A 26235-nucleotide genomic window follows, 5' to 3' on the forward strand; every position below is an offset into this window, starting at 1 on the left:
CTCCATAGACCACCACTGGTTTGATTCATCAGCTTTCACATGGATCCCCACATTTGAAGAACACTTTAACTCCTTTCTCCCATAAGTATGTCATCCAGGTCCTGCACCTTCCCATTAATTATCTGAAATAAGTCGGTTTTCAGCAAGACCTACCAGGGCTAGATATTTCTCCTGCACAGTCCCGCCCTCTAAGCCTGGCACTGCTGGCTTGGGGGTCGCAGGCCCAGGGCTGAGGGAGCAGGGCCAGAGAGCTCTGTGGGACTGACTGGCTCCTGGCCAGGGTCCACCTGCTAGGGTAGCAGGTGGCCAGGGCCAGCCAGGAGCAGAGGGTGGCGTGCAGCAGGGAGTGAAGACAAGGTGGAGGAAGTGATGGAAAAAGCCAGACCCACATTTTTGTCATCTTCTCAGAGTTCCTTGCTGGGCCAGCCCTGTGCTAGTTTGGAGATGGAGCTGGTGCCGGTGACGGGTCAGACCCAGCCTCTGCCCTCTTAGTTGGGGGACGAGTTAGGAGTCTGTGATAAGGGTGGAGGCGAGAACAAACGCAGTCCAAAGGAGCAAAGAAAACAGCCTCAGCTGGACTAATAGGAAAGGCTTCACAGAGGAGAGGCCATTTCAGATAGAACTTAAAAAGAGGATATTTTTAGCCAGAGATGGCTCCTTCGAAAAGGGAGGAAGGTTTGAATCTCGGCCCTCCAGGGGAGGAGAGTGGGGACGAGGAGCAAGGCGCGGCAAGAGGTAGTGGGCGGAGTCTCAGCCCTGGGTCAGTGTGGGAGAGGTCCCGCTGTCACACCCCGTTACACGGTGCCCTGTCACATCTGTGTCTGTGCGATGGAGGCGGAGGGAAGGAGAGGTGGGGTGGATGGGCGGTATGACACAAAGGAAGGGAGGAGAGACAGGGTGAGGTGGGGAAGTGGGATAAAGTACCTAGGTAGAAGGAGGGGAGAGAAGTGGACGGCTAATAGGAGGAGGGAGGAGAGGCTGAGAGCAGAGGGAGGCAGTAATGGTGGAGGAGATAGGTGGGTGGAAGAGTGGGAGGGTGGGAGGGGGGCGAGGGTGGCCAGGGGGTGTTTAGAGGAGAAGGGAGGGAGAGAAATGGATAAGAACCTAGCCCTCTCTGGGCTGCCATTGTGTTGCTGTCATGAGAACCAGCAAGGTGTTTTTCTAACATTTTTTGATGTGAATCAAAGGAAAAAATTAACGCCCTGGCTGCTGTGGCTCAGTGGATTGAGTGTCAGCCTGCGAACCAAGTATCACTGGTTCGATTCCCAGTCAGGGCACGTGACTAGGTTGCACGCCAGGTCCCCAGTTGGGGGCGCATGAGAGGCAACCGCACAGTGATGTTTCTCTCCCTCTCTTTCTCCTTTCCCATCTCTCTAAAAACAGATAGATAAAATAAAATAAAGTAAAGTAACCTTGTTAAAAAAATTAATTTTTTAAAAAGGAAAAAATTATACAGTATGTCCTGATATATTATATATAATAGGGAATTAAGTTTTTCAAATAACACCCTCACTCTGTGTGATGCATGCTGATATTTTAGGTTAGGTTCTGTTTCTCCCTCCCCACCCCTTTTGTCTTCCTTTTTTAATGTTGATTTACACCCAATATATTGATTTTACAACCCCTTGAAACACTGTGGGTCAGTCTGCATGTACAAGGCAGGGAGCTGGCTCCACCAGGTGCCGAGACCAAGGATGTGCAGCCCCAGCAGGTCAGCAGGGTCGCACTGTGGCCACTGCCCTTCCCACCCTTCCCTCTCCTACCCTTCCCACACGCACAGGCCTTGCTCAAATACGTGTATTCGTGTATTTGGGGTTTTCTGTGCTTCCTCTCCCCTCCCTAGTAGCCTTTGTTACTAGTTTTATCCCGTTTACAGAAAATCAGAATAACAAAAAACGCCTGGAGAAAAAATGTCCTTTAAAGATAACCTAGTTCTTTTCTAGTTTCTTGTTTTATAGAAGCTGGAGCTTGCAAAGGTTTATGACCTTCCCAAACCAACTAGTAGCACAGCCAAGGAATTCAGGTCTTTTCAACATCCTATTACATCACACTGTCATGTCTTTCATATTCAGATGTTAAGGAAAGAAGACAGGGAGGACCTGTTATGATGTTTTGTGGGCCCTAACCCCATACTTGGGGGATAACTGCAGGCCTTACGTGCCCATCAGAAAGGCCGTATAAACATTTAGCTCCGGTTTTGTTATTTGATTTTTTTTTCAGTATGCTGTCAAATTTGGTACTGGTTATAGATATTGGGAAACACCCAAAGCAGGATGAAGTCTAAACATTCTTTGGATGTGTCAAAGTAATGCTAGTATTAGTTGCACACGCTAACTGCTTAGCACCCATTCCTAGTTGCTAGCACATTAATGGATGTGTATAACATTAATGTGAGGCTAATTTTTATATTTTATTTTAACATTAAACTTGTGACATATCTATGCACATACTTCTTGATTAATCTGGTCACACAAGTTAAACACAATTAGGAAATATTAGCAAAACCTTTTCAACAGGTAGCAGTGCAGCAAGGCAAACTGCTGCTTGAGTGTGGAGGCTGCGGGGGCGGGGGGGAGTATGGGGAGCAGCAGTCCAGCCCTGCACACCTTTGCCCTTCTCTTCTAACCTAGGCTAAGGTTTCTGGCGTGCAGATAAGGGGCAGGGCTGGTGATTCTCTCAGCTCAGCCTGGGCGAGCAACCTGTGCTGAAGCTCCTCCTTGAAGAATCCCACACCTTCCCTGGAGTGCCTGTGACTCTCCATTAGTTTAGTAGCGGCTCCAGTGTGTTAACCAGCCTCCTAGCCACTGCAGACTAGAGCCTCCTATAGGCTAGACTCTGAATCTGTCTGGTCACTAGGGGGTTTTTAGAAATGATCTCTACCTCTACTGATATGAAAGCAATGACACAGCCCTACTTTGACCAGGAAGCAATGTCCTGGACTTGCGGCAAAAAAGTGAGCCCGATGCCTTTCTCTGCACCTGACCTCCAACTTGATGTATCCTCCTCATTGTTCTCTTCCCCCTTGCCACAGCCCCCACCTTCATCCCCTTCTCACCGCCTCCAGCACTCCAACAAGTGCACAAGAACAAGAGCATGCACACACATGCACACAGACGAGGTCATAAATATATTCATGCAGACTCCAGCCTTGATGTTAGATCTGTCCGCTGGACCATGTTATGAGTCCCTCAGAGAGGGATGCACTGGGTTGGGTTCTTTTAACTATGTGGATATATGGGTTTATTAAATTCTCACAACTCCACAAGGGAATTATTTATAGATGAGAAAATGAAGCCTTGGAAGACCCCCCTCACCCCTCACAACTGTGACTAACTGTGAAGTCTGGTTCCTTAACCCGTGCTTGGTTGTGGGAGGAAAGTGAGACGTGGGGTCAGTAGAAGGGGGGACTAGTGGCGGTTGCTGTCAAAACCTCATTTTCCAGAAAGGCATTAAGTGTAGAAGTAATGCACTTAATTCCTTTTATAGTGCTTTCATTTTTGAGTACTTTTCAAACTGAGCACAATCCCATAGGTTTTTTGATAGCTGCTATCACAAAAACCAGGGTATTGCTCTATCTAAGTGTTAAGGGTTTTAAATAAAATTGCTAGCACTGTTTTCAGCATCTAGATCAATTATCAATTCTCTGGTTATAATTACCACTGTTTTTTAAAAATTAACCTTAAGTGACCGGGCCACTGACCATGAGTCATAAGTTAAGGAAAGAGCAAAACTCTCCAAGTTTATTATGGGAATCCTTGTAACTTCTAAAACAAAAATATATACAAATGATATATTATGGAATTGAATACCTGAAACTTATATCTTCTTATTAACCAATGTCACCCCAATAAGTTTTTTTAAAATAGGAACAAAATCAACAACAAAACAAGAGCCAAAAAGAAATACATTCAATTCTTAGACTATACCTTAAATTAGCAAATGCAGTTGTTTCTGAGGAGGGTCCAGGAAGACAGATGGTTTGTTTTTATTGTGTATATCTTTGACTAACAAAAAAAATTTTTTAATTAAAATACCACAAAAGTATACTTTTGTATTCTGTGTGGAATGTCATGATCCGGGTTGTTTTACTGTTCAGTTGCTCACCCTTGGAGGAGAATGGCCTATATACCAAGGGATCAGAGCTCAGGGGACTGGAGTGAGATCCTGGGAGTGGGGAAGTAGAGGCTTCTCAAAAGCATTTATCCTAAAACCCAGGGCATCCAGATTCTCCCCTTTCTCCTCTTCCACTCTTATTCCAAGTTCTCCCTTCCTCCTATAGCAGTTCATTTCCTGTCACCAGTCCAGTTCTTCAGATTTTCTGTTCCCACTTGCCAAGCCATTACAGTCCCCAACCCCCAGGCCCTAGTGAATCCATTAGGATGCAGAGCTGGGTTTCCATTCATTGTCTTTCCTGAGAAATGACTCTGTAAAGAACTTCTCAGCACCTGAAAAACTGTTTATGAAACTCTTGGACATTGTATTATTTAGTGTTCCTCATGGAAAAGAGTTTCACATATAAAAATATCTGTTATAATAGATTAATATTATATTAAGATATTAACATATTTTGTTATGGAAAATTTCCAGAATTAACATATTATATATACAATAATGAGCCAGATTCCTTCTTTTCACAACAAAAAAAAAGGAAGTTTCCTTTTTAGTCTTGAAAAAGGTTTTATCCTCAATTATGTGTTTTCCTGTTTCTATTTTGGAAGTTTGTATTAAAAACATGTGTCGCCTGTAGTAGTAAATATGATTTTTGGAAATTTTCCAAGATTATTGATTTTTTGAGCTCTGCATATTTGCATTTCAAAAGCTCAGATTGAATGATTATTACTCCCATTCCATGATTCAGATGATGATACTCTAGGGGAAAGATGATTATTATCAAGTGGGTACTGCTAGGAGTCCCCAAATTTTTTAAGTGACTTGTCTTATTGCTAAGCACCAATTTATTATAGGAAATTTAAATTGCAGGCAGATAAAAATATCATCTATGATCCCACCAATCATTATTAGCATTTTGACCTTCCAAATATGACTTGCCAAGTATTTAAAAATTACACGTACATATTTTTTAAACCAAAGCAAACATCTTTCTGAGTCATCAAAGAGAGGGCACAGTGGAGCGCACACAGTACCCACAACCAATTGTAATTGTGAGATACTGCCAGACTGCTTGGACAACAGGAGGCAAATAGAATAAACCAAATCAATAAAATTAATTTTTCCAGTGGTAAAAGTAAGTTTTAAAATAATTCAGAACTGCTTTATATCATTTCATTTAATTCTTTAATTAAGCTTTAAAATCAAAATTAAATGAATAGATTGAGAAGTCCTACCCATCACTATCTCACACTATTCCTTCATCTGATTTCCTATGTTAAAATTTTTTTTCTTTAAACCACTTTACTGAAGTATAATTGACATGTAAAAAGCTGGACACATTTAACATATACAACTTGATGACTTTGGGGTAAGTATGCACCCATGAAGCCATCACCACCATCAAGGCAATGGACATATCACCTCCCAAAGCTTTCTCCTGTTATTATTGTTGTTGTTATTATTATTATTATTAGACAAGAACATTTAACATAATATCTATATATTAGAAAATTTTAAGTATACAATGTAGTATTGTTAGCTATAGGTACTATTCTATATAGTAGATCTCCAGAACTTTCCTTGCAGAACTGAAATTATACCCTTTGACCATAAGTTTCTTGGGTTGAAAATAAGAATATTTATTTCCTATTTAGACAAAAGGCAGCATGCTATATACATTCTTACATATCTTCCTCTTTTCACTTAAAATGGCCTGCCCTGGAGCTCTTCCGCATGAACACGTGGGAAGCACTGCCATTGTTATCTCTATCTCACGCTGCATTCTGTGGCTGTGCCTGGTTTCCTTTGCCATCTGCAAGCCGTCTTCTGCTGCCACAGACAGTGCCACAGTGAAAACGCATATCCCGTACATACATCACAACTTCAAGAAATTTTCCAGGATTAAAATTGCAGAGACAAAATTTTGACAGAAGTTGTCAAATTGTCCTTTGTAAAGACTACACTACCATTCATTTCCATCAGTATGTATCAACACAGCCTCATAATTATTTATCTGAAAAACTGTGATTTTTAAAATGCTATCTCCATTCCAATGATGCCAGCTTATTAGAGCTTATATTTTCTGAGCTCAAACAAATTGCTTAACATATTAACTTGAAGTCAGTATAGTCAACTCTTCATTATTTATTAACACATAAAGGAGCCATGGCACAGATATCCACAATGGCAGATAATTCAATAGTAATTCAATTCAACTTTGAAATGCATTGTAACTTTTCTCCATTAATGTTTTTTTCTAATGGTGTCTGCATTAGGAAACATTGACTCATAATTTATAGCACAAACTGGCTATGTTGGAAGAAGACCAAGAATTAGAAAGAGGTTATGTAGGATTAAATATTTTTCTACTTTATCTCTGGGATTATAGATAATATTAATTTGTTCCTTTTAATATTTATATCTATATTTTTTAAATGTTACAGTGTTCAAACTACTTGTATAAAAAATAGGTTTGTAGTCTCTATTAAAAAGCCCAAAACAAGTGTAATAACTCATTATTTTCAGCCTAAGAAGTATAAACCCCTAAGGGAAACTGTATTATTTTAAGCAGCACTAATTAATCAATTGATATACCTTTTAAAGAAATTAGTTGCAACATATTTAAAGTGCTCTTTACCACCTTTTCACTTAGTGGAGAAGCCACATGTCAATAATGAAGGGTTTACCAGGTTGTGTTGGCCTCAGCATAACCTTCTGTGAGGAGGGCGTCAGCAGTACAGAGATGTCTGATTCAGCCTTTCTCTCCCTTTGCAGCATCTTCCTCAAAGAGCTGGAGAAGTACGAGCAGCTGCCTGAGGATGTGGGACACTGCTTTGTTACCTGGGTAACTGACCCGAAATCCTGTTTCTCCCATTGCCCCAGTGCTTTCCAGGAGTGCAGATGGTGCTAGATGGCATCACTTTTCAGTGCCCGGCCTGAGAATTGGTGTCACTGACATTCTAGCATAGGACCGGGGACTGTAGAAAAGGGCCATGAGTAGATCTGAGAGAAGCAGTACCTCCCTGAGGAGCAGTGCCCTTCCTGGGAAAAGTCCTAGACATTCTGTCCAAGTGCCATGTTAAGTTTTCTAAGCACTTTCTAAAATTAAGGTCTCAGGAGATTGGAACAAGACCACCACCCTTGATAGAGAACTATTCTAGTTCTATTCACTATTTTTGTTGTTTTGGGTTAGGGTTTTTTTGCTTGTTTGTTTTTAAACTGGATGAGGATTAGAGAATTAGAACTTTAGGAATGCATCAAACTACCAAACCATTGATTGCATGTTCTTCCTTAATAGAGAACATATTCTTTGGGTGTTCATCCCAATTCTGACCTAGAAGATGACTGTCTAGTCATACTCTTTCTAGATGTTATTGTCATGGGCCAAGTATGAGCTGAGTGTACCAGATTCTAATTATGTAAATGGAAACATTAGTCTCCATTAGCATCTCCACATCACTTATTCTGAGCTAAGGTTTGGATATGAGTGCAAAGATCTCCAGAGAAGGTCACATAAAATGCTAGGTGCAACTAAACATGGAAATTCTTCTCCAAGGGTCGGAGATCTAGTATTTAATAATTATGTTCTAATTATAACTTCTGCTCAAAATGACTGAATTACTTTTCAAAATGTCTTCTCGATTCAAGTCAATGCTCTAAATATCCTTATGGAATAAGCAGGGCTTTGTTTTTATTTTATAGATGGGAACATTTCAGATGGGCTGGGAGATTGACTAGTCTACTGGCATATAATATCACAGTCAGTTCCACAATTCAAGACCTGAGTTGCTTCCTTTTCATGAAATCTTCACATTTGCTTCCTGGCATTCTCTCATTTCTTAAGGAAGCCTTAGACTGCTATCTTATCTTGTGATAATACATTTTCTATTTCTAAATACATGAGCCCATGCACACTTCACATTAATGCTAATAAACAATGTATGATTTCTTACATAACCAATGTAGAGGGCAAAAAGACCAACCATTAAGTGAAGGGGTTTTCTAAATCTTATTTTATACAATTTGTGGATTTGCCTTACAATCAACCATAAATATGATTTAGCAACATCTCTTAGGGATAATGTATGGCGGAGGTGCCCCACACACCCTAGGCTTGGTTGGAAGTTGCTCTGTCCAGCAGAGGCTTCGTGACCACGGCGGAACAAACTTTTACCCAGGGCACTTTGTTATGTCTGGGGGAAGGAAGGTGACGGCTCTCTAGTAGAGACCAGCAGCAAAACCTTCATCCCTCATGTCTTTTATTGAGGAGGATACATACGAGAGATATAAGGTTAAAATTCATAAGTTGTCTATTGTATTCAGGCATTTGACAGTAACAGATAACATACGCTAATTCGGGAGTCACAGTGACTGATTAGAGTCAAGGTCTATAAAACATTCGGACCAGGTGCAGGGTTCCATATACTCCCTGCTAAAGACAGCTTACACTACATTGCTGATAAGGAAAACAGAGCAAGTTTTAAAGCACAATGAGCTTAATAAGCACTCTTTTATCTAATTCCCATGGCAACCCTCTGAGTGGTTGACAGTTATGTTCCACACACAGCCTTATGTTGAGACTTAGAGACAAGCGTGGCCAGGACGCTGGCGGCTCGTCATGCTCAGGCCGGGTCTACAATTCCTTAAACCATGAGGAGTGGGTGCCCACAATAATGAAAGCCTCCTAGGTAGTATGTAAATCCAAAAATTGGTTTCAGAAAACCTTTAGTGATTGCATAAAATATGCACATTTTGCCAAGAATTATCCCAAAGTGACTTTAAGTCTTATAATCTTAAACTATGAGTGTAGCGCAGGAGTAGGTGGTAGAAAGAGTTATTTGTAATTTATTGAAAGGCTGTGACCAAGAAGCCTGAAGTCAGCTTCCCTAGACTGTATCCCTATTGCACAGTTTTCTCTTCTGTAAAATGGGGATGATAATAAAGGAACTCACTGCATGGGGTTCTTGTGAGGATCAAATGAGTTAATATATGTAAAACATTTAGAATAGTGCTGGCATAAATGAAACTTTCCACATATATAACACATATCTAGGCTGCTTTCTCAGAAGAGGACATCCCAAAGGTTCTGTAGACACCAAGATGGACAGTATTTTACAAATGGGAAATGTAGTTGGTGGATAAAATACACATACCATTTCCAGAGCATCCTGGGAGAAATAAATGATTTTTCACCAAGTCATAAGGTTCTCAACTTAAAGTAGCAATTTAGCTAGAACTCATAGTTCAAACCCTGCCCCAAGGGGCACCCTGCTTTCTTGTCCCCCCATAATTGCTTCTGAGAAGTTAGGAATGACAGCATAGTCACTGGAAATACCCTACAAACTACCCCCAGTGAAGACACTTGGAGTACAAGCAGATCTAGCTCTGAGATCATAGTTCATTTTCATTCCTTGATTTCCTTGCTTTTTGCTTTCAGAGCAAATGCTGTCACTTTTCACGAGGGGATGCACAATAGTAGGTAATCCAAACACGGGGGTAATCTCTGAATAAATTCTGTCCAACTTCATAATACATTACAATATATGAATTTGTTTTGCTAATTCTTTCCAGCACAGACTAGTATTGAAACGAGCTAATGTTCAGTAAGCTTTCTGGCGCTGTTAGGAGAAAAGCATCCCAAAGTGTGTCGGGAAGCATTTCCCACAGGTAATCCTGGGGCACACCGTATCTGAGGGTTTAACTGAACAGCCCTTGCTGGACTCTTTAGGCACAGTCAGTAGAAGGAAGCCACTAATAGATGCTAATCTATTATTGTCTTTGTTCTTTTTAGGCAGACAAATTTCAGATGTACGTCACCTACTGTAAAAACAAACCTGACTCCAACCAGCTGATTCTGGAGCATGCAGGCACCTTCTTTGATGTAAGCTGTGATTTTCCATTCTTGATCCATGGAAGCACATGGAAATGCTTCAACACTTTGGGGTGATGGGTTATTACCCTTTGTTCCTCACTTTTCTTTACTGGCCACCCCAAACCTCTGTCTCATGAAGAAAGCATGGGAAACAAAGCAGTGTTTGCTTTCTGTTTTACCCCATTCCATCTCAAGTGCTGTGATTTTGGGTGAAGCATATTAGCTGCCTCCATTCCTCAATCCCAAACCAAGCTAGTCATAAACCTCAAGCATATAGGAGCCTGCTGGGATTTAGGTGTTAATTAAAACGTTTCACTTCTACTTCATATACAGCTCCCTCAAATGTAGAGGTTCTCAAAGTGTGGTCCTCAGACCAGCCACGTCATCCTCACCCGAGAACTTGTTAGACATGCATATTTTGGACTCTGTTGAATGAGAATCCCCAAGGCTACAGTCTGACAGTGTGAGGTTTAAGGAGCCGGCTGGTGACTCAGACACCTACTCAAGTTTGAGAATCACTACTCTGATGCAATTGTTTCAACCTTGGCTACACAGTAGGATCACCTGGGGAGCTTTGAGAACGACTGATTCTGGGTGCCACCTCTGAGATTATGTTGATGGGCTGGGGTTTGGGCTAGGCACTGAGAGTTTTAAAAGTTTCCAGGTTGAGCACTTGCATAGTAATGGGACTGAGGAAGAGAGTCAGAGCTGGTTCTGAAGGAGGATCCATCTTGTTGGTGAATGATGAAAAGTCTGCGTAGCTCTGGTCCCCAGAGAAGACCTAAAGTGAGCGCAATCAAATGGGTCACTGCAGGATACAAGGGAAGAACAAGAGGGAGAGAAGAAATGAGGACAGAAAAAGGAAGTTCAATGAGAGAGAGAGAGAGAGAGAGAGAGAGAGAGAGAGAGAGAGAGAGAGAGAGAGAGAGAGACTCTTAACAGTGTTGGCCATTCTGGTACACATATCCCCAGTGACAAAAACTTCCAAGTTCAGAACGTCTATCAGTCTATCTTTCTACCTACCTACTTTCATTCCTTCCATGAATATTTGAATGTCTACTGTACACAAGAGAGTGTGCTGGCCCCCCCTGGGGTATCCAGACATTTAATTACAGTTCCCATACTCAGGTCACAAAGTAAACCTCCTCTGAGCCTCTTTCTAGCCTGACGCTGCCGTAAGAGAAATGATTCTACAGGGGCCTGTTGCTCAGTAGAGGGATGACTCTTGAATGGGAGAAAACCAGACAAGAAAAAACATGATTTTTCTAAAATATGCTTTATTGTTTATGGCTTTACAGTTGTCCCAATTTCTTTTCCCTTTGTTCCCCTCCACCCAGTGACCCCCCTCCCTCCAGTTGTCCCCCTCCTTAGTCCATGCCCATTGGTTCTGCATATAGTTCTTCTCAACATCTTCCTATCTACTCCAAAAACATGATTTTTTTAATGGAGCATTAATATGGAAATGATTCTAAAGATCCCAAACTGGAATTTCTGAGGTTAGATATGATAAAATGGAAAACCCAAATAGAGGGCTTCCTTAATTTGATATCAGAGTTTATAGAATGCTTTATGCCATTATCTTTGCTTAATAATGTGTTTCCCTTAAAGTGTTTCTGGATGACTATTCAGAGGGTCTTTTTGAAGTTTTAAATGCAGTGTGTTCTGTCTTCAACTTTCCATTTTTCTGAACATATATGTCCTGTGCTCTGAGCATGCCTTAGACTAGCAGTCCCCAACATTTTTGGCACCAGGGACCAGTTTTATGAAAGACGATTTTTCCACAGACCAGGGGGTTGGGGAGAGGAGGGGTAAAGTGATGGTTTTGGGATGATTCAAGAGCATTACTTTCAAGCTCTCCCCCTGCTATGTGGCTGGTTTCCTAACAGGTCTGGACCAGTGCCAGTCTGCAGCCCAGGGTTTGGGGACACCTGCCTTAGACTATCCTGCTTTCCTATCTTAGCTCACCCTGTTCTCTCTGCCTAAAATGGATTGTGACCCATCTGACACACAGGCATGCACGTGTGTGCACACACACACACACACAGCCCCTTCAGAATTCTTCCTTGACTTTAAAGGTCCACTGTTGCTTTCTGCGTGAATCCTTCCCTTTTTCTATGCATACATTACACTTTGTATCTCTCAAAGCATTTGTAACCATTTGCCTTTTGGCAGGTTAACAATGTACCTTTCTGCTACTCACACCTCCCCCAACTGTGAGCCTCCGGATGTTCGCTAATGGTTTGCCTGGTTCATTTTGTACACATCAGTGTCTAGTGTTGAACTCTATTTTCCTTTAGTCCTACATTCCTCATATTCCTGTTTCTAGCCAATTTCTGGACTTTGAGAAGTCAGATCCCAAATTTTGCACCCTACCCTCCAATTCCAAAGTAGTGCCTAATTAGTCTCTACAGTAGTTGAGAAGACCAATGGAAGGCAGAATTCCAGCCCAGCAGGAGTTCCCAGAGCTTGTCCTGTGTGTGTGGTGGGGGCAGCAAGGGGGGGCGGGGATAGTAAACTCTCCTAGTTGTTCCCAAAGCTTTCCAGAAAGCATAATTTTTGCAACTTTTTTTCAATCCATCAGAAGGATTTCCCTAAATTCTATACTTAAAAAATCTCTACTTTAGGCCTTCATTCTATAAAAGAGATAACCCCTTAATAAAGACAGTCTCTTATCACCCGTTCTTTTAAAGAGAGCACAGAAAATTAAAGACCTCGGAAGGCTCACACAGTCACATGATCCAGAATTTTCTACTCCAGATGAGAACAGTGAGGCAGTGATGTCTGATGCCATGTTGGTTCCCAAGCCTGGTTTGCTGACCTAGCCACTGGAGGCAGCCCCCTTCCTCACTGCTCCACAGGCAGCCTTCCCAGAGCTGGGTGTCCTGTCAGAGGGAAGACTGCCACAGGTCCATTATTGCGTGTGCTGTCTTGCCAAAGCCCCCAATTAAACTCATAATATTTATTTCCCAAAGAGAGTCAAGCTGCCAACTGTTTTGCCCGTCATCCTTGAACAGGTCCTGATACAACTACACACCTCTAGGGAAGAGGCAAGTGAGTGAGAAAACTTGTACTTTCTGGGATAATTGGCAGGAAATGAAATAATTTTTCTTTTTTTAATCATTCCCTCTTCTTCGCCTTTCTCCATGGCCATATAGCAAGTCCTAACTTGTCTAACTTGAAAAGTTTCTTTTATCTCTCCTAATGCTTTGTTTTCACTAATCTTAGCTTAGGCCCCCATTTTAAATATTATATATATATGTAAATATATATATATTTAACATGTGGGGTAGTTGCATATATATATATAATTCACAGACATGTGCAACTATCACCACAGTCAATGTTGTAATATTTGGGATATTTTTATCACCTCCAAAAGCAACCCTGCCCTCTTTAGCTATCAGTCCCCCCCACCTTATCCTCTCACCTACTCTCCCAGCCTTAAGCAACCAATGATCTGTTTTCTATCTCTGTAAATTTGCCTATTCTGAACATTTCATAAAAGTGGAATTGTGTAATACGTGTTCTGTTGTGACTGACTTTTTTCACATAGCGTGATGTTTTCAAGGTTCATCTGTGTTGTAGCATGTCTCAGTACTTCATTCCTCTGTATGGCCAAATAGTATTTCATTGTACAGATATACCACATTCTGTTTTTCCAGTCATCAATTGATGGACATTTGGGTTGTGTCCACCTTTTTCATATTATTATTAATAACACCACTACAAACACTGTATACAAGTTTTTGTGTGGACATATAGGTTTTCATTTCTCTTGGGTATAGAGAGTGCAGCAAAAGTAAGTTTACAGTTCATATAGGAAACAATACAATAATTAATGAATAATAATAATACAAGAATAAACTGTTTCTAGTACTCACGACTGTAAAGCTACTTTTGCCCCACCCTGAATTCCTAGAAGTGGACTTGCTGGATCATATGGTAACTCTATGTTCACACTTAGACCTTTGCAGTAACTTCCTAATCAGTCTGCTTGTCTCTATTTCCCAACCTCCACCCCCTGTGTTGCTATTAGAAGTAGATTACTCTTCTGAATGGCCCTGGCTGGTTTAGCTCAGTGGATTGAGCGTCGGCCTGCGAGCTAAGTGTCGCTGGTTCGATCTTCCAGTCAGGGTACATCAGAGAAGGAAAACTCTGACTCCAAAAAACCTCCGCTGCCTTGCGGCATACCTCTTCAGGGGAAAGGCTAAGGGAGTAAACCCTGACAGAAAATCCGGAGCCGGAGTCCCTAAGGCGGTTTGACGTTGTAGTCAACACCGGCAACTCCTGCGGCGCACCTGAAGCCAAGCTGTATTGACTCCGTCTTTCCCTTGGACCCTTCAGCTGCGAAGAAGGGGGGGTCTGCTGCATGGGCAACAGCAGACCCTCCATATCACCCTGCCCAGGCTCTGTAGCTTCAGCGTCATTGCAAGATGTCGATTCAACACGGGAGGAGACAGATACGATGTCACTCCCGAGTCGGACTGCACAGCCATTCTCGGCGGTGCAGATAGACTCTTAAGAAGCTACACCATCGTCTCTCGAGACGGACGGCTGCCGACGACTCTTCTGAAACATTGTTTTCATTATGTTTTCCTCCCATTAAATATCTACAGTACTTTACATTGGAAAGCTCACCAACAAATCCTCATTTTTTATTCTAGCTCAACCATATCAATGACCTAAAAGCATCTTGCTTATCTAACTGTGTTTTTCACCTTTTCTAGAATCTAGGTGTGCATCCTCTGTACCGTTCAGGCATGGTCCTCATTATCATCTAAATATAAAGTGGTTATTTCCTCTGTATATTTCTGTATATATTTTTCCTTTATAGGGAACCATTCTTCCAACTTTCCACTTCACTACCAATCCTGAAAGTCCCAGCTGAAGGCTTTATCTCTATAAAACCACTCATGAGCCCAGTGACTCTTCTCTAGTCTCCCTGGCTGTAACTACAGTGAGAACACTTCCTGTCATCCTTTGTTGCTCTCTAGTTCATGTGTGTGAGTATTAGCAGCTAGCTAGAATATAAGGTTCTTGAGGGAAGGGACTAAATCCACCCTCCTCTAACTGTCATTACACCTGGACCTTAGGGATGGAAGATCATTTTGGATGTAGGATAGAGAGTGGACTAAAATGAGACACTAGAGGCACAGACAGCAATTGGAGGCCATATTCATAGCCTTGGCATGAATGATATGGACAGTGTCAGCGAAAATAGACAGGAAAGACTTGTCTTCCCCAGTTGGCAGGGGTAACAGAAGGAAAACAGCTAAAAATTACTCCATGGTTTCCAACTCAACAGACCTGAAGAATGAAGGAGAAACTATTGATCACAATGAAAAAGTTATAAGGAGGAAATGGTGATTCTAAGTTGGAATGTATTAAATTTAAAGAGAGGAGGAATGGGATGTATCTTTGTGCAATTTTAAGAAAGAGACTGCAGGCAGATAGCGATGCAGGAACCATCAATAGAAATCAGCCTCACTCTCCACCTTCCCTTTATTATTATCTTTCCTTTTATTCCCCTTTCATTTCCTCCATTCTGAGTTTATTTCCTTTTACTTCTACTTCTTTACCTCTCCTGTACCCTCCTGTCCATTATTACCTTTCACTTTCTTTTTCTGCCTTTGTCTTTCTCTATTTCTTCTTACATTCTGTTTCTGTTTCACAAATCTGCTCTCTTCTGAAAGTTTCTCCCTTTTCACTATCTCTCCTTTTTCTTTCTATTGATTATTTATTTATGCACCTTAGTCTCTCTTATTTCTCTTTCTGCTACCCTCTCCCCATCAAAGAACAGTTTCTCATAATTGTCTACCCTTTTCTCTTTTCTCCCCTCTTACCCCAACCATGTCCTCCCAGAACACACACATACGTGTGCTCCTCCATGTCTGATGGTGCTCATTTTCATCCTGCAGGAGATACAGCAGAGGCACGGCCTGGCCAACTCCATCTCCTCCTACCTAATTAAGCCTGTCCAGAGGATCACCAAGTACCAGCTGCTCCTGAAGGTACCCCCGCTTCGCTGTGTCACCCCCTCCCACACAAGGGCCCAGGCCCAGGGAGTCCCAGCTTTGTCCAAGGATGGGAAAGTTTCCACCTGGAGCCCTTTCCTTTGCCTAGAGCAGAACTTCGGAGATGAATCCATGCTGGCATCGCTGGCTTCAGACAGTGTGTCCTGTCCCATGACACTCCTGATGCTCATTCACTGGGATCAGGAACAGGGTGTGACTCTTTTCACACCCACCCACCTCCTTTTAGTGATTGTCACCCCAGGCACTAGCTGGTACATAGAGCCCCTCCTGTCCTTCCTTCCTGGGGCAGATTCCCCCTGGTGGCCCCTGCTGCTGATAGGATCAGCGGTCAAGGTCTTAGGGGCAGTACCAGTCTGCATGGGCTCTGGAGGCCCGGGGAAGTACTTGTTATTGTCTTCATCCCTATGTTTGTCAAAACTATGAGGTTTTTGAGAGGAAATAGTTGAAGAGTGAATATTAAAACACAATGACACTCTTATGTCTGTAGGATCTCATATATAAGAGGTTCTTCTGGGGCCAACCAAGAGATTTGGATTTTTCCAAAACCTTTTCTTTAGAAGTCAAATAATAAAATTATGTAAAGTACTGAGTAATTTGGGCTGATTCTTCTCAGATGAGAATATACTAACAGTCTGAAAATATGACATTTCCCTGCAGAACGCCTGGGAAATTGATGTTATAGGCAGTTATATAACCCCCTGTCTTAATTCTTGAGGCGTGAAAGTGGAGTTTTCCCTAAGTTTGAAGATTTTGCTGGCTGCCCTTCAAATGCAAAGAATAGCAAGAGTCACTTTATAAGTAGTATACTTCCAAAGAAAATCTAATGAAATTCCGCTCATCTTTAGAGATGCTTGCAGAATCTCACATATTCTAGCTTCCCTAAACCTGAAAATCAGTCTAGTTTCATATGTGGGTTTCTAGTCACATTAGACAGTGTGCCCTCCCTTAGGTCCATGGGATCCCTGGCTTCGCAGTGGTTCCATGATGAGCAGAGTTGGGACAGCAGTGAGCCTGTGCCCCGAACCTCTTACCCCTCTGGGCCAGGGCAGGGCCGTGTACCATCCTTTCCCTTCAGCCTCCTTCTTCAAACCTCCTTCCTGTCTCCAAGAAGAGACTGTGGGCTCCTGCTTCCAGGCACTCAAGTCATCCAACTCCGCAGAAATTACTTAGAGAACTGCAACGCGGCCCCGTGCCCATGGCCTTGATTGAGCACTAGTGAGAGAAATAACAGTGTGCGAAATAACAGTGTGCGGGACGTCTCAGCTGTTTTGGCAGAACCGCGTTTGAAGATGTCCTCCTCTTTGTGTTGTGGGTTTCTTATATAAAGACTCAGAATTTCTCACAAGATCTTAGTGTGGGACATTGGGGACAGGGGGAATGTCACTCCTGAAAAACTGCTGTTCTTTCCACCTTTAAATCTCAAGAGCTTTAGGTCCTTCTTTGCCTTTGACTATCAGATGGTTAGCATTGAGTTCTGAGTTTACTTACAGTAGTTTCTCCTTAGCCCAGATCTGTGTCTAATTACCCTCCCTTTTCCCTATCACACATAATGCTTGACCATTCTAAATGATTTTTCTTATGCCAAACAATTTTTTAAAATGTATTATGTGTATGTGTGTGTGTGTTTAAATTTAAGTACCCCCAAGCCTTTTTAGGAATTGGTTAGGGTTGGGGGAACCAGCTCACCCATCTATACTGACAGAGTCTTAAATTAATTAAGATCCAGTTCTTAGAGAAAGACAGCTTTTCACCCTCCCTTTTAAACCCTTAAGGCTGAGGCTCCTAAGATTAATTTTGTGACACGGACAAGGGAGGAAAGTGGAGAACGCTTTGCTTTAGGCAGATGGAGGGGTTGGCTCTGGGCCTTCATTCTGTGTTGAATGTTTTAGGAACATATGACCGTGTAGAACTGACAGGGGAAAAAATGAAGTAGTGGGAATTTGATTGTGGAGAAGTGGTAGACTTATTGCAAAAAACACTTACGGTAATTTTGGCCTCCCTTAAATGTGCTGATAGTAGAGTGCCTGCTGAGTAAAAGACAAATAGTTTGCTGAGCTTTTACTATAAATAAATAATATGGGATTTATTTTCTCATTGAAGTCAGATTTATTCCAAATAAATTGATATTTAATTATCAGTCTTCTCTGGGGCTCCTCACTTTAGGTGTTCCATGAAAGTAAAAACTATATATTAGTTAGAATGTTCAGTATTTTCCATGTAAATCTGCTACAGCTGCCCTTTTGCAGGGTAAATTAAATGTGGAGCCTTCTCTTTATCATAAACTATAGCCAGGATCTGAGTAGAACTTACTGGCTTTGCTGGTTGATTAGCGGATTCACCGAATTGCTTTGAGGGTTAAGCTAATTGGTGTTTCCTGTTGTAACCTGAAGCATATTTCTTGTTTCCCTCTGACGTTTCTGCCTAGAAGTTCCTTTGATGATGTATGAAAACAAGGGTTGGGAGGGTTGGAATTAGGAAAGCGGTGAGGAGAATGAGAGAAGTTCAGGTTGGCTGAAGTAAATGCAACTTTCTCAGCAATGATGCCATTATACTGACTGGTAGCAAGGACAGAGGTGAGAACTGACCACTGCCACTGCACAAACCTGTGCTCTGGGCAGTTCACCTCTTCTATGGACACTTAAAGCTCCCTTCTTCATATGGAATGTATCCAAGATGATGCAAAGGATTGGATTTTCATACCAGATGCTCACTAATTAGATATCTTACCAAGTGTAAAGCTTTGCTAATTCAGACATGTACAGCCTAATGACATTTTGACCAGCTATAGACCACAATATGACAGTGATCCCTTAAGAGCATAATGGAGCTGAAAAATTCCTTTCACCTAGTGATGGTGTAGCCATCATAATGTTGTCACACAACACATTACATGTTGTAGCAATGCTATTATAAACAAACCTACTGTGCTACAAGTCATATGAAAAGTTTAGAACACACAGTTATGTGCAGTACATGATACTTGATAGTGATAAAAATGACTATTACTGGTTTATATATTTACTATTATTATTTTAAAGTGTACTCTACTTATAAAAATGTTTGCTATAAAACAGTATGCCGTCTTATATTGGCAGAAGCCTCATAAACTTTGTGTTTACTTCATCTCTTGATTGTAGCATTTTCTCTTGTGTTTCATTTACTCTCATATTGTTTTGTAGAGTAACATGCTCCACAGGCTTGTAACCAAGGAGCAATAGGTTGTGCCATATAGCCTAGGTATGTAGGAGGCTATACAATCTAGGTTTCTGTAAGGACATTCTATGATGTTCGCACGATGACGAAATCACCTAATGAGGCAATTCTCGGGACACATCCCCATCAAAGAGAGGAGCACAACTATAATCTCAAGGATACAAATAATCTTAAGGCAAAGGTACTGCAAACAGCTTCAAGTCCTTTCTTGCGGCATCATGTTATGCTGTGGCCTTGATTAACATCCGAGGTTTCTAAATGATATATGTTGCATCATATCACCTACCCTGGAGAGAGCCATTTTGTTCATGAAGTGTAGTCACTTTTTATTTAAATAGTTGCATAACTTATATGATACTTTCCAAAGGAGCCATGCCCCCAAAGCCCCAGATTCTAGGTATGTTTACCATAAGAAGTCCTGGGTAGACAGGCCAGATACATTTCACCAAAAGTATTCCATGGCAAGTATCATTAGTTTATTTGCTAGAGGGTCTGTCATTAACTTGTTTATAAGGCTTGATCTGGTCAACTTCTTTCTTCCCTGGAAGTGCCTCCCCTCCTCCCTCACCAAACTCCACAAGGAGACTGCAGATCCATCCCAGTGTCAAAGTGAGCAAGATACAATAACCCTGATAAGAAAAATGAAAGCCAGCATTTTTCTGATTTGGCCAAAATCACTCTGAGTGGTCTTTATGATTCCTAAGGTAGAGGGAAAGTATATTTTTTCCATCAACCAGATACTATAAACCTTTTATGGACATGGTAATGACCTAGTTTCCTATGAAGAAGTCAAAGAGAGGGCATGCACCGAAAGTCTCGGTATGGTAGGAAATAGTGAAGACAGGACTGGCGTGGCGAATGGAATACTGAACTTGGATTAAGAGACATGGATTCAAGCCCCTGCATTACCTCCAATGAATTCTGTAACTGGGAAAAATCTCTGTCCCTCTTAATCATGGTTTCCTCATCTGACAATAAAAGGACTAGTCCAGAATCCAATCTGTTGGCCCCAGGTTAGGAATTCCTGATCCATATGATCTAAAAATCTTTTATAAGTCTGCAATGCTATAAACCTATAATGTCTGTAATGCCAAATTGCTCTCAGTGTGGTGGAAATCGGCATTCAGGCAGTAGAGGTATGTAAATAAAAGTGGCGCTAGCAATAGGTGTGCGGTGGTAGATGAATGCTGAGCATTCTTTGCACACCCCTGTCTTCTCTTTATGATTCCACAATACTGCACCTCCATCCATGTGTTTGGCAAGGGGGATCCTCTTCTCCAAGAGGGCAGTCAAGTGACAAGAGAACACCCTAGTTGCTGACTTTTAGTGTCAGTCATTTGGGAGTTGGGTTAAAGTTAATTAATTTGGATGAGATTGAGCTGAAGAAGATGAGTTGGGAAAAAACTGTGGTCGAATTCTTTAGAGGTAATCCCACCCCACCCCACTTTCCTTGTAGCTTAGAGGGACCCATTATAGAGAATGAAGCTGGTGTGTAATTGCCTTGTGGGTTAGGTGGTGGGAGGGTAGGGAAGCTGGGGGAAATGCTTCTAACTGAGTTTGGACTTTTTTCTCAGGAACTTTTAACTTGCTGTGAAGAAGGGAAAGGGGAGCTCAAGGATGGCCTGGAGGTGATGCTCAGTGTCCCAAAGAAAGCCAATGATGCCATGCATGTCAGCATGCTGGAAGGTAGCTATTCTCTCAGCCTCCCTAGGGGAGCCTCCTCCTTTCTTAAGATCAGACCGCTTGTATCATGGGAGGGAAGTGCATGAAGTCAGGCAAGGGGCAAGGCTGGAAGAGAGGAGAAATGGCAAGTCATTACATAGATCCCCAGGTGGTGTGAGAGGAACTCCACAGGGTCCAGCTCAACTAGCACCCACCTCCAGGCGGGACCGGCCTAAGCCATTTCGGTATGCGGACACCTTGCTGCCTGTGAGGTAGTCTAGGAAAGGCCATGATCTTGTCTACAGTGTGCTGCAGCCCTGACCCACAGCAGTCCTGTACCTCTGCAAAGCACTTGCGTTGCATTTGTCAGCAAAATAAGTAGAAATCCTGCTTGTGTGAACACGCACACACACCACCATCAACCTTATTGTCTTCTTTTTTACTGCAGTAAAATATACATAACCTGAAGTTTACCATTAGAACCATTTTTAAGTGTACAGTTCAGTGGCATTAGGTACATTCACATCGGTGTGCAATGACCTTTATTGCCATTCTGGCAGGTGGGCTAAGTCCAACCAGGTAAACCTGATAATACTTCACCAAAGTACATTCAGTCCACTGGAAACATGTCTTGTCTTGGGACCAAGAAACCTGGTAGAGTGAGACTCTAAAAAAGTGTTCTTAACATCACAAAAAGAGATGCACAAAGCAGCCATATTGGGGTAGAGGCTCTTAATGAGCTTATTCCTCCCCATCAGGGCTGGCAAACAGGTGTTGTGGGAGATAAGTGTACTTTCTTGTAAATATATAAACCTATGAACTGTTATTTCTTGTATGGGTTCTTCCTCCCCCATCACTCCACCTCCTGTCTAAAAAACTTAATCTGGGCTCAATACTTCTAAGTCACCTTTAGCAAGAAAGCCCCAATGCCCCAATTCAACACACAAAGAAGCCCTGGTTACCTTCTCCAGACTAAGCACTAGCCATCTGAATATATTCCTTGGTCACAATTTCTCCACCCCTTTATGTTCTGTTTGCACCTGCCCCCATCCCTGGGTGTGCCCTTCTCCTGTGGCTTCACCCTGACCTGTATTCCAGATCTGGCTGCTCCAGGTACGGTCTGTGGACCAGCAGCAGTAACCTTGAGAGCTTGTCCGAGTGCAAATTCATGGGCTCCACCCTATACCAATTGAATCCGGCTGTCTTGGGAGGTGAGGGGCGGGCAGGAATCTGTGTTCTCGCAGCTCTCCGGGTGATTCGCATGCTCAGTAAAGTTTCAGAACCTCTGTTAAAGATTTAAAGTGATATAAATATAAACTCTTAACAGTTTATGCATCACAATATAAGAATAATCAAAGGAAGTAGTCTAGGAATGGAATATGAGAAATAAGAACCACAACAAAGTGGAGTCAAGGGCATTCAGTCGGGCAGTGTTTGCCCTCAGCCCCACTCCGGGCTCTGAGTCAGGGGCAGTGGGGAGCTGTGGAGGAAGGAGCTGTGGGGCTCGCCCTCGCAGGAGGACCCAGACTGGCAGTGGGGCTGTGGGGAGGTTGCCTAGGACCTTTGCAGGAGATCCCACTGGTACTGGTTCTGGGTGGGAGAGCTGGTGCAGGAAGGGGAGGCTGATAAAAGCTCTGAAGGGCTGTCTGCTCAAGTGCTCAGGAGCCTCAGGAACCCGCTGAGGGAGAGCGCTCTGTGGGAACTGAGGGCTCACAGGGAGGGAAGCCTTTCTCCAAGAGGGGAGTGGAACATGGCACCCTGGATGTGGCCCTAGAGAGACTCCACAGGGTGGAAATGGGTGTTTTTCAGGGTTCGACGAGAATCTGGACGTGCAGGGGGAGCTGATTCTCCAGGATGCCTTTCAAGTGTGGGACCCGAAGTCACTGATCAGGAAGGGGCGGGAGCGGCACTTGTTCCTCTTTGAGATCTCCTTGGTTTTTAGCAAGGAGATCAAAGACTCTTCAGGACACACAAAATATGTTTACAAGAACAAGCTACTGGTAGGTGGGACAGGTGGGGTAAGACAAGGCTCCCTGTTTTCATAGAGCCCTTGGGCAGGAAGGGATCGTGAACACTCAGCTCATCTCTCCCCCTCGCACCGCACCAAAGCCATCCTGGACAAATCAAAATGCCTTCTATTTGGAAAGCTTCCCCCCTCGACTCCCACTTCTGCGTTTAGAGTTCACAGATCTTCTTCCTGTTTGCTTTTAGCGGTGCCCTCTTCACCTTCCTTCCCTTCTACCTGCTAATCAGGCACCAGCCTGTAGGTCCTTTCATCCTGGGTAGATGAACAAAATATCCAGTCTATTTGTTTGATTGACAGAAGCCCCTTCCTCGGTCCTCTCCTCTTTGTTGCCTTTCCCTTCCCACCCCAGCCCTAAGTTTCCCCACTGCCCTCCCCTTCCCCGCCTCTCACAGGCATTTCCTGTCTACAGACCTCAGAGCTGGGTGTGACCGAGCACGTAGAGGGGGATCCCTGCAAATTTGCCTTGTGGTCTGGGCGCACCCCATCCTCAGACAATAAAACCGTGCTGAAAGTAAGTACTGCTGTCTGCTGGGCACAAGAGCAGGGTTGGGGGTAGAGGGAAGTGGGCACCTTATACCTAAAAGCTGGGACCAGGAGACTCCACACAGCCACTGGGTCTGTTTTGGGAAGGGCAGCATCACATGGGTGTTGAGATGCAAATTCGGCCATGAAAGTAGACTCAACATCTCAAAGGCCAGTGGTCTCCCAAATCCATGCACTTGTGTGAGCAGAGCATGAAGAGAGCAGGGCATGGCCTGCTGGGCTTCCTCAACAGGAACCACCTGAAGATGTTCTGTCCCTATGTGCCCCTCACATGTCAAGGACAACAGTTGACCCTTGGGCGAAAAGCACCTTGATCTGCTCCATATTAATTCCACATTTTTTCCTGAACACCCTGTACATATAAGGTATTCTGCTCAGTGTTGTGGAGGATAGCTATGTGTGAGTTGTGTACCTTGTCCTCAGGGAACTTATGTTCTAGAAGTTCTGGCAAATTATACTAGCATGGGAACTATGCGGATTGAGATGGCCTTAAGGAGACCTTTCAGCTCCGCAGAGCATGTGCAGCTGGGAACTGAGTCCGTGCTTGTGGTGACGTTAGTCTCACTGAAAAGAGATCCTGCCAGTGCAGCAGCCACCAGTCACTTGCTTATCAGGGAAGTGCCCATTGCTGAACTGCCAGCAGAGCTGCTACCTGTCATGAGGCAGAATTACCTGAAAAAAGTTCCACAAAGACAAATGGCATTCACAGAACGGGAGCAATGCCTCCAATTAGCAGGTTTACCAAACTAAACACCCAGTCAGCACAGCCTATGCAGCCATACTAGGTGGTGAACATCCTGGGCTTTATCATACCAGTTAGCTGCTACCTTCAAATGCCCCTTTGCTTCCCCTCCCAGTGCCCCCCCAGACCACCCCAGAGTCTAGTAACTGAAGCATTTATCCCTGACCTAGGAGCGGCCTCCAGATACTGCTCCAGCCCAGGGCAGATATCAGTACTGATCAATACCTTACAGATTATTAAACACTTTTCAATCACCCCTGTACAAGTCTAGATTGTATTTGAGATCATAGCCCTGCTCTAGGAGTTAGAGAAGCATGTCCCTGATATTGAAGAGTCCTAAGAATAGGATGAAAACTAAGCTCCTCAAACATTTAATATCTTAAAAGTAATGGGTAAAACATGCAAGAGGAGGGTTGAGAATGGTTTTGACGGGATGGAGGGAGATGGGGTCCTGACTCTTCCTCCCTGTGGCACTCCAGGCCTCCAACATAGAAACCAAGCAGGAGTGGATCAAGAACATACGTGAGGTGATTCAAGAAAGGATCATTCACCTGAAAGGAGCTTTAAAGGAGCCAATTCAGCTCCCCAAAACACCAGCCAAACAGAGGAACAATAGTAAGAGGTAACCAGCGTCTCCTCCCAGTACTGCCTGACATGCTCCTGGGAGCGGGAGAGGGGAGAACCTTTGCTTCCACGGGGGCAGTGTGCTCTGCAGGCAGTACCCCTCTCCATGAAGCCCCACCGAGTTCTACCTAAGATGAGTTATCTCTTCTTTAAGCATCTTACCAGTTACTGTCAATTCAACTTAGCAGGGCTTGGTCGAGCACCTCTTATTTAACACACTCTCTGCAAGGTGCTACGAGAAGATGAAAAGGAATCCATTCCCTCAAGAACCACCTAACAAGTCATGTTTCACACATGCAATAGAGAGACGACGGAACCAGTACCCTTAGGACAGTAGAGAAGGTTTAAGAAGGAGGTGAGCCATGATTTGGGGAGCTCTCGGGGCCTGTTAGACAGTGAAAGGGCTTTGTGTATTGTCGTGCATGGGGGGTTGGTCTGATGGGTTATCATTGCAGCTCTTACTGCCACACCCCTGGAGTCCTCCGAGAAAAGCAGTGTGATCGGGCAGAAGAGGACTTATTTTCTGTATCTTCATCTCTCTGGGACATTCTGAATTCCAGTTCCCCTTAGACCAATAGATGACTTCTTAAGTATTTTTTTCTCAAGTCTCCATGTGACAGTCACCTACAATGACTTTTGGAGGGCACGTCAAAAGAAAGCATATAAAAACTTCACATCAATTTTGGAAGAAATCAAAGAAAAACCCAGAGATCTGGGTGGTAACAGGCTCTCCTCTCCTATTCATGAGTGGAATAAACCCAGAAGATTTATTGGACCCTTTGGCGCCAACCAGGACACAGAGGTGGAGCAGAGAGAGGCAGTTGCCAAAAGGAGGGTGTGACTAAGCAGAGAGAGATATGCCCACAGGGAGCAAGCCCCAGGACCTGCAAGGCCAGGATATGGTCACCTCCCTGCTAGAAGGACAATTTATCACTGTCAGGGAAAGGGTTATTTTGATTTCAGTTATCTATGTTGAGTCCAGGTAAGGGATCGACTTAAACACTAGAGACAGAGACTGTTGCAGGAAGGCCCTACGTTAATAAGAAGATAGAATGAAATGGTCATAAGGAGCTGAATGTCCACGACCATGGTGGGAATGGCTATTCAGGTGAGGTTAGCTAGGCTTACTTCAAAAAAGAGCCTCTTTTCCCTAGAGTAGAAGAGTTTGCACATCTCTAGAACATGGAATGGGCATATCTTGGAAATGCCTCCCACTTTTCCTTTGTCATTGTTCTGTGATGAGACCATGAGAAACCTTGGCACACTCTGCAGAGAATAGCCAGGCAGTCTGTAATTTCATTAGCTTGGCTTCCTGGATATGGGGACAGAGCTTATGGAGGATTGAATTGGCTTGGGGAATACTACCCACACTCCTGGATGGGCTCCCTACCTCCCCCAGAACTGGTTT

At 43.2% G+C, this 26235-nt stretch overlaps 1 protein-coding gene across 5 annotated transcripts in view; it reads left to right on the forward strand.

Moving 5' to 3' along the window:
• The window catches only part of KALRN (kalirin RhoGEF kinase), a 684790-nt gene that overhangs the window by 460101 nt on the left and 198454 nt on the right, over window positions 1–26235 (forward strand). For all 5 annotated transcript variants that reach the window (XM_090277665.1, XM_090277675.1, XM_090277684.1 and 2 more), the window contains exons 26-32: window positions 6886–6955; window positions 9902–9991; window positions 15901–15993; window positions 20805–20916; window positions 22702–22892; window positions 23328–23429; window positions 24683–24825. In XM_090277665.1, the coding sequence (XP_090133791.1) occupies window positions 6886–6955; window positions 9902–9991; window positions 15901–15993; window positions 20805–20916; window positions 22702–22892; window positions 23328–23429; window positions 24683–24825 (801 nt within the window). The remainder of the gene's footprint in view (window positions 1–6885; window positions 6956–9901; window positions 9992–15900; window positions 15994–20804; window positions 20917–22701; window positions 22893–23327; window positions 23430–24682; window positions 24826–26235) is intronic.

Source organism: Furipterus horrens, unplaced genomic scaffold, assembly GCF_987537825.1.
Source record: "Furipterus horrens unplaced genomic scaffold, mFurHor1.1.pri manual_scaffold_1, whole genome shotgun sequence".
Classification (NCBI taxonomy): domain Eukaryota; kingdom Metazoa; phylum Chordata; class Mammalia; order Chiroptera; family Furipteridae; genus Furipterus; species Furipterus horrens.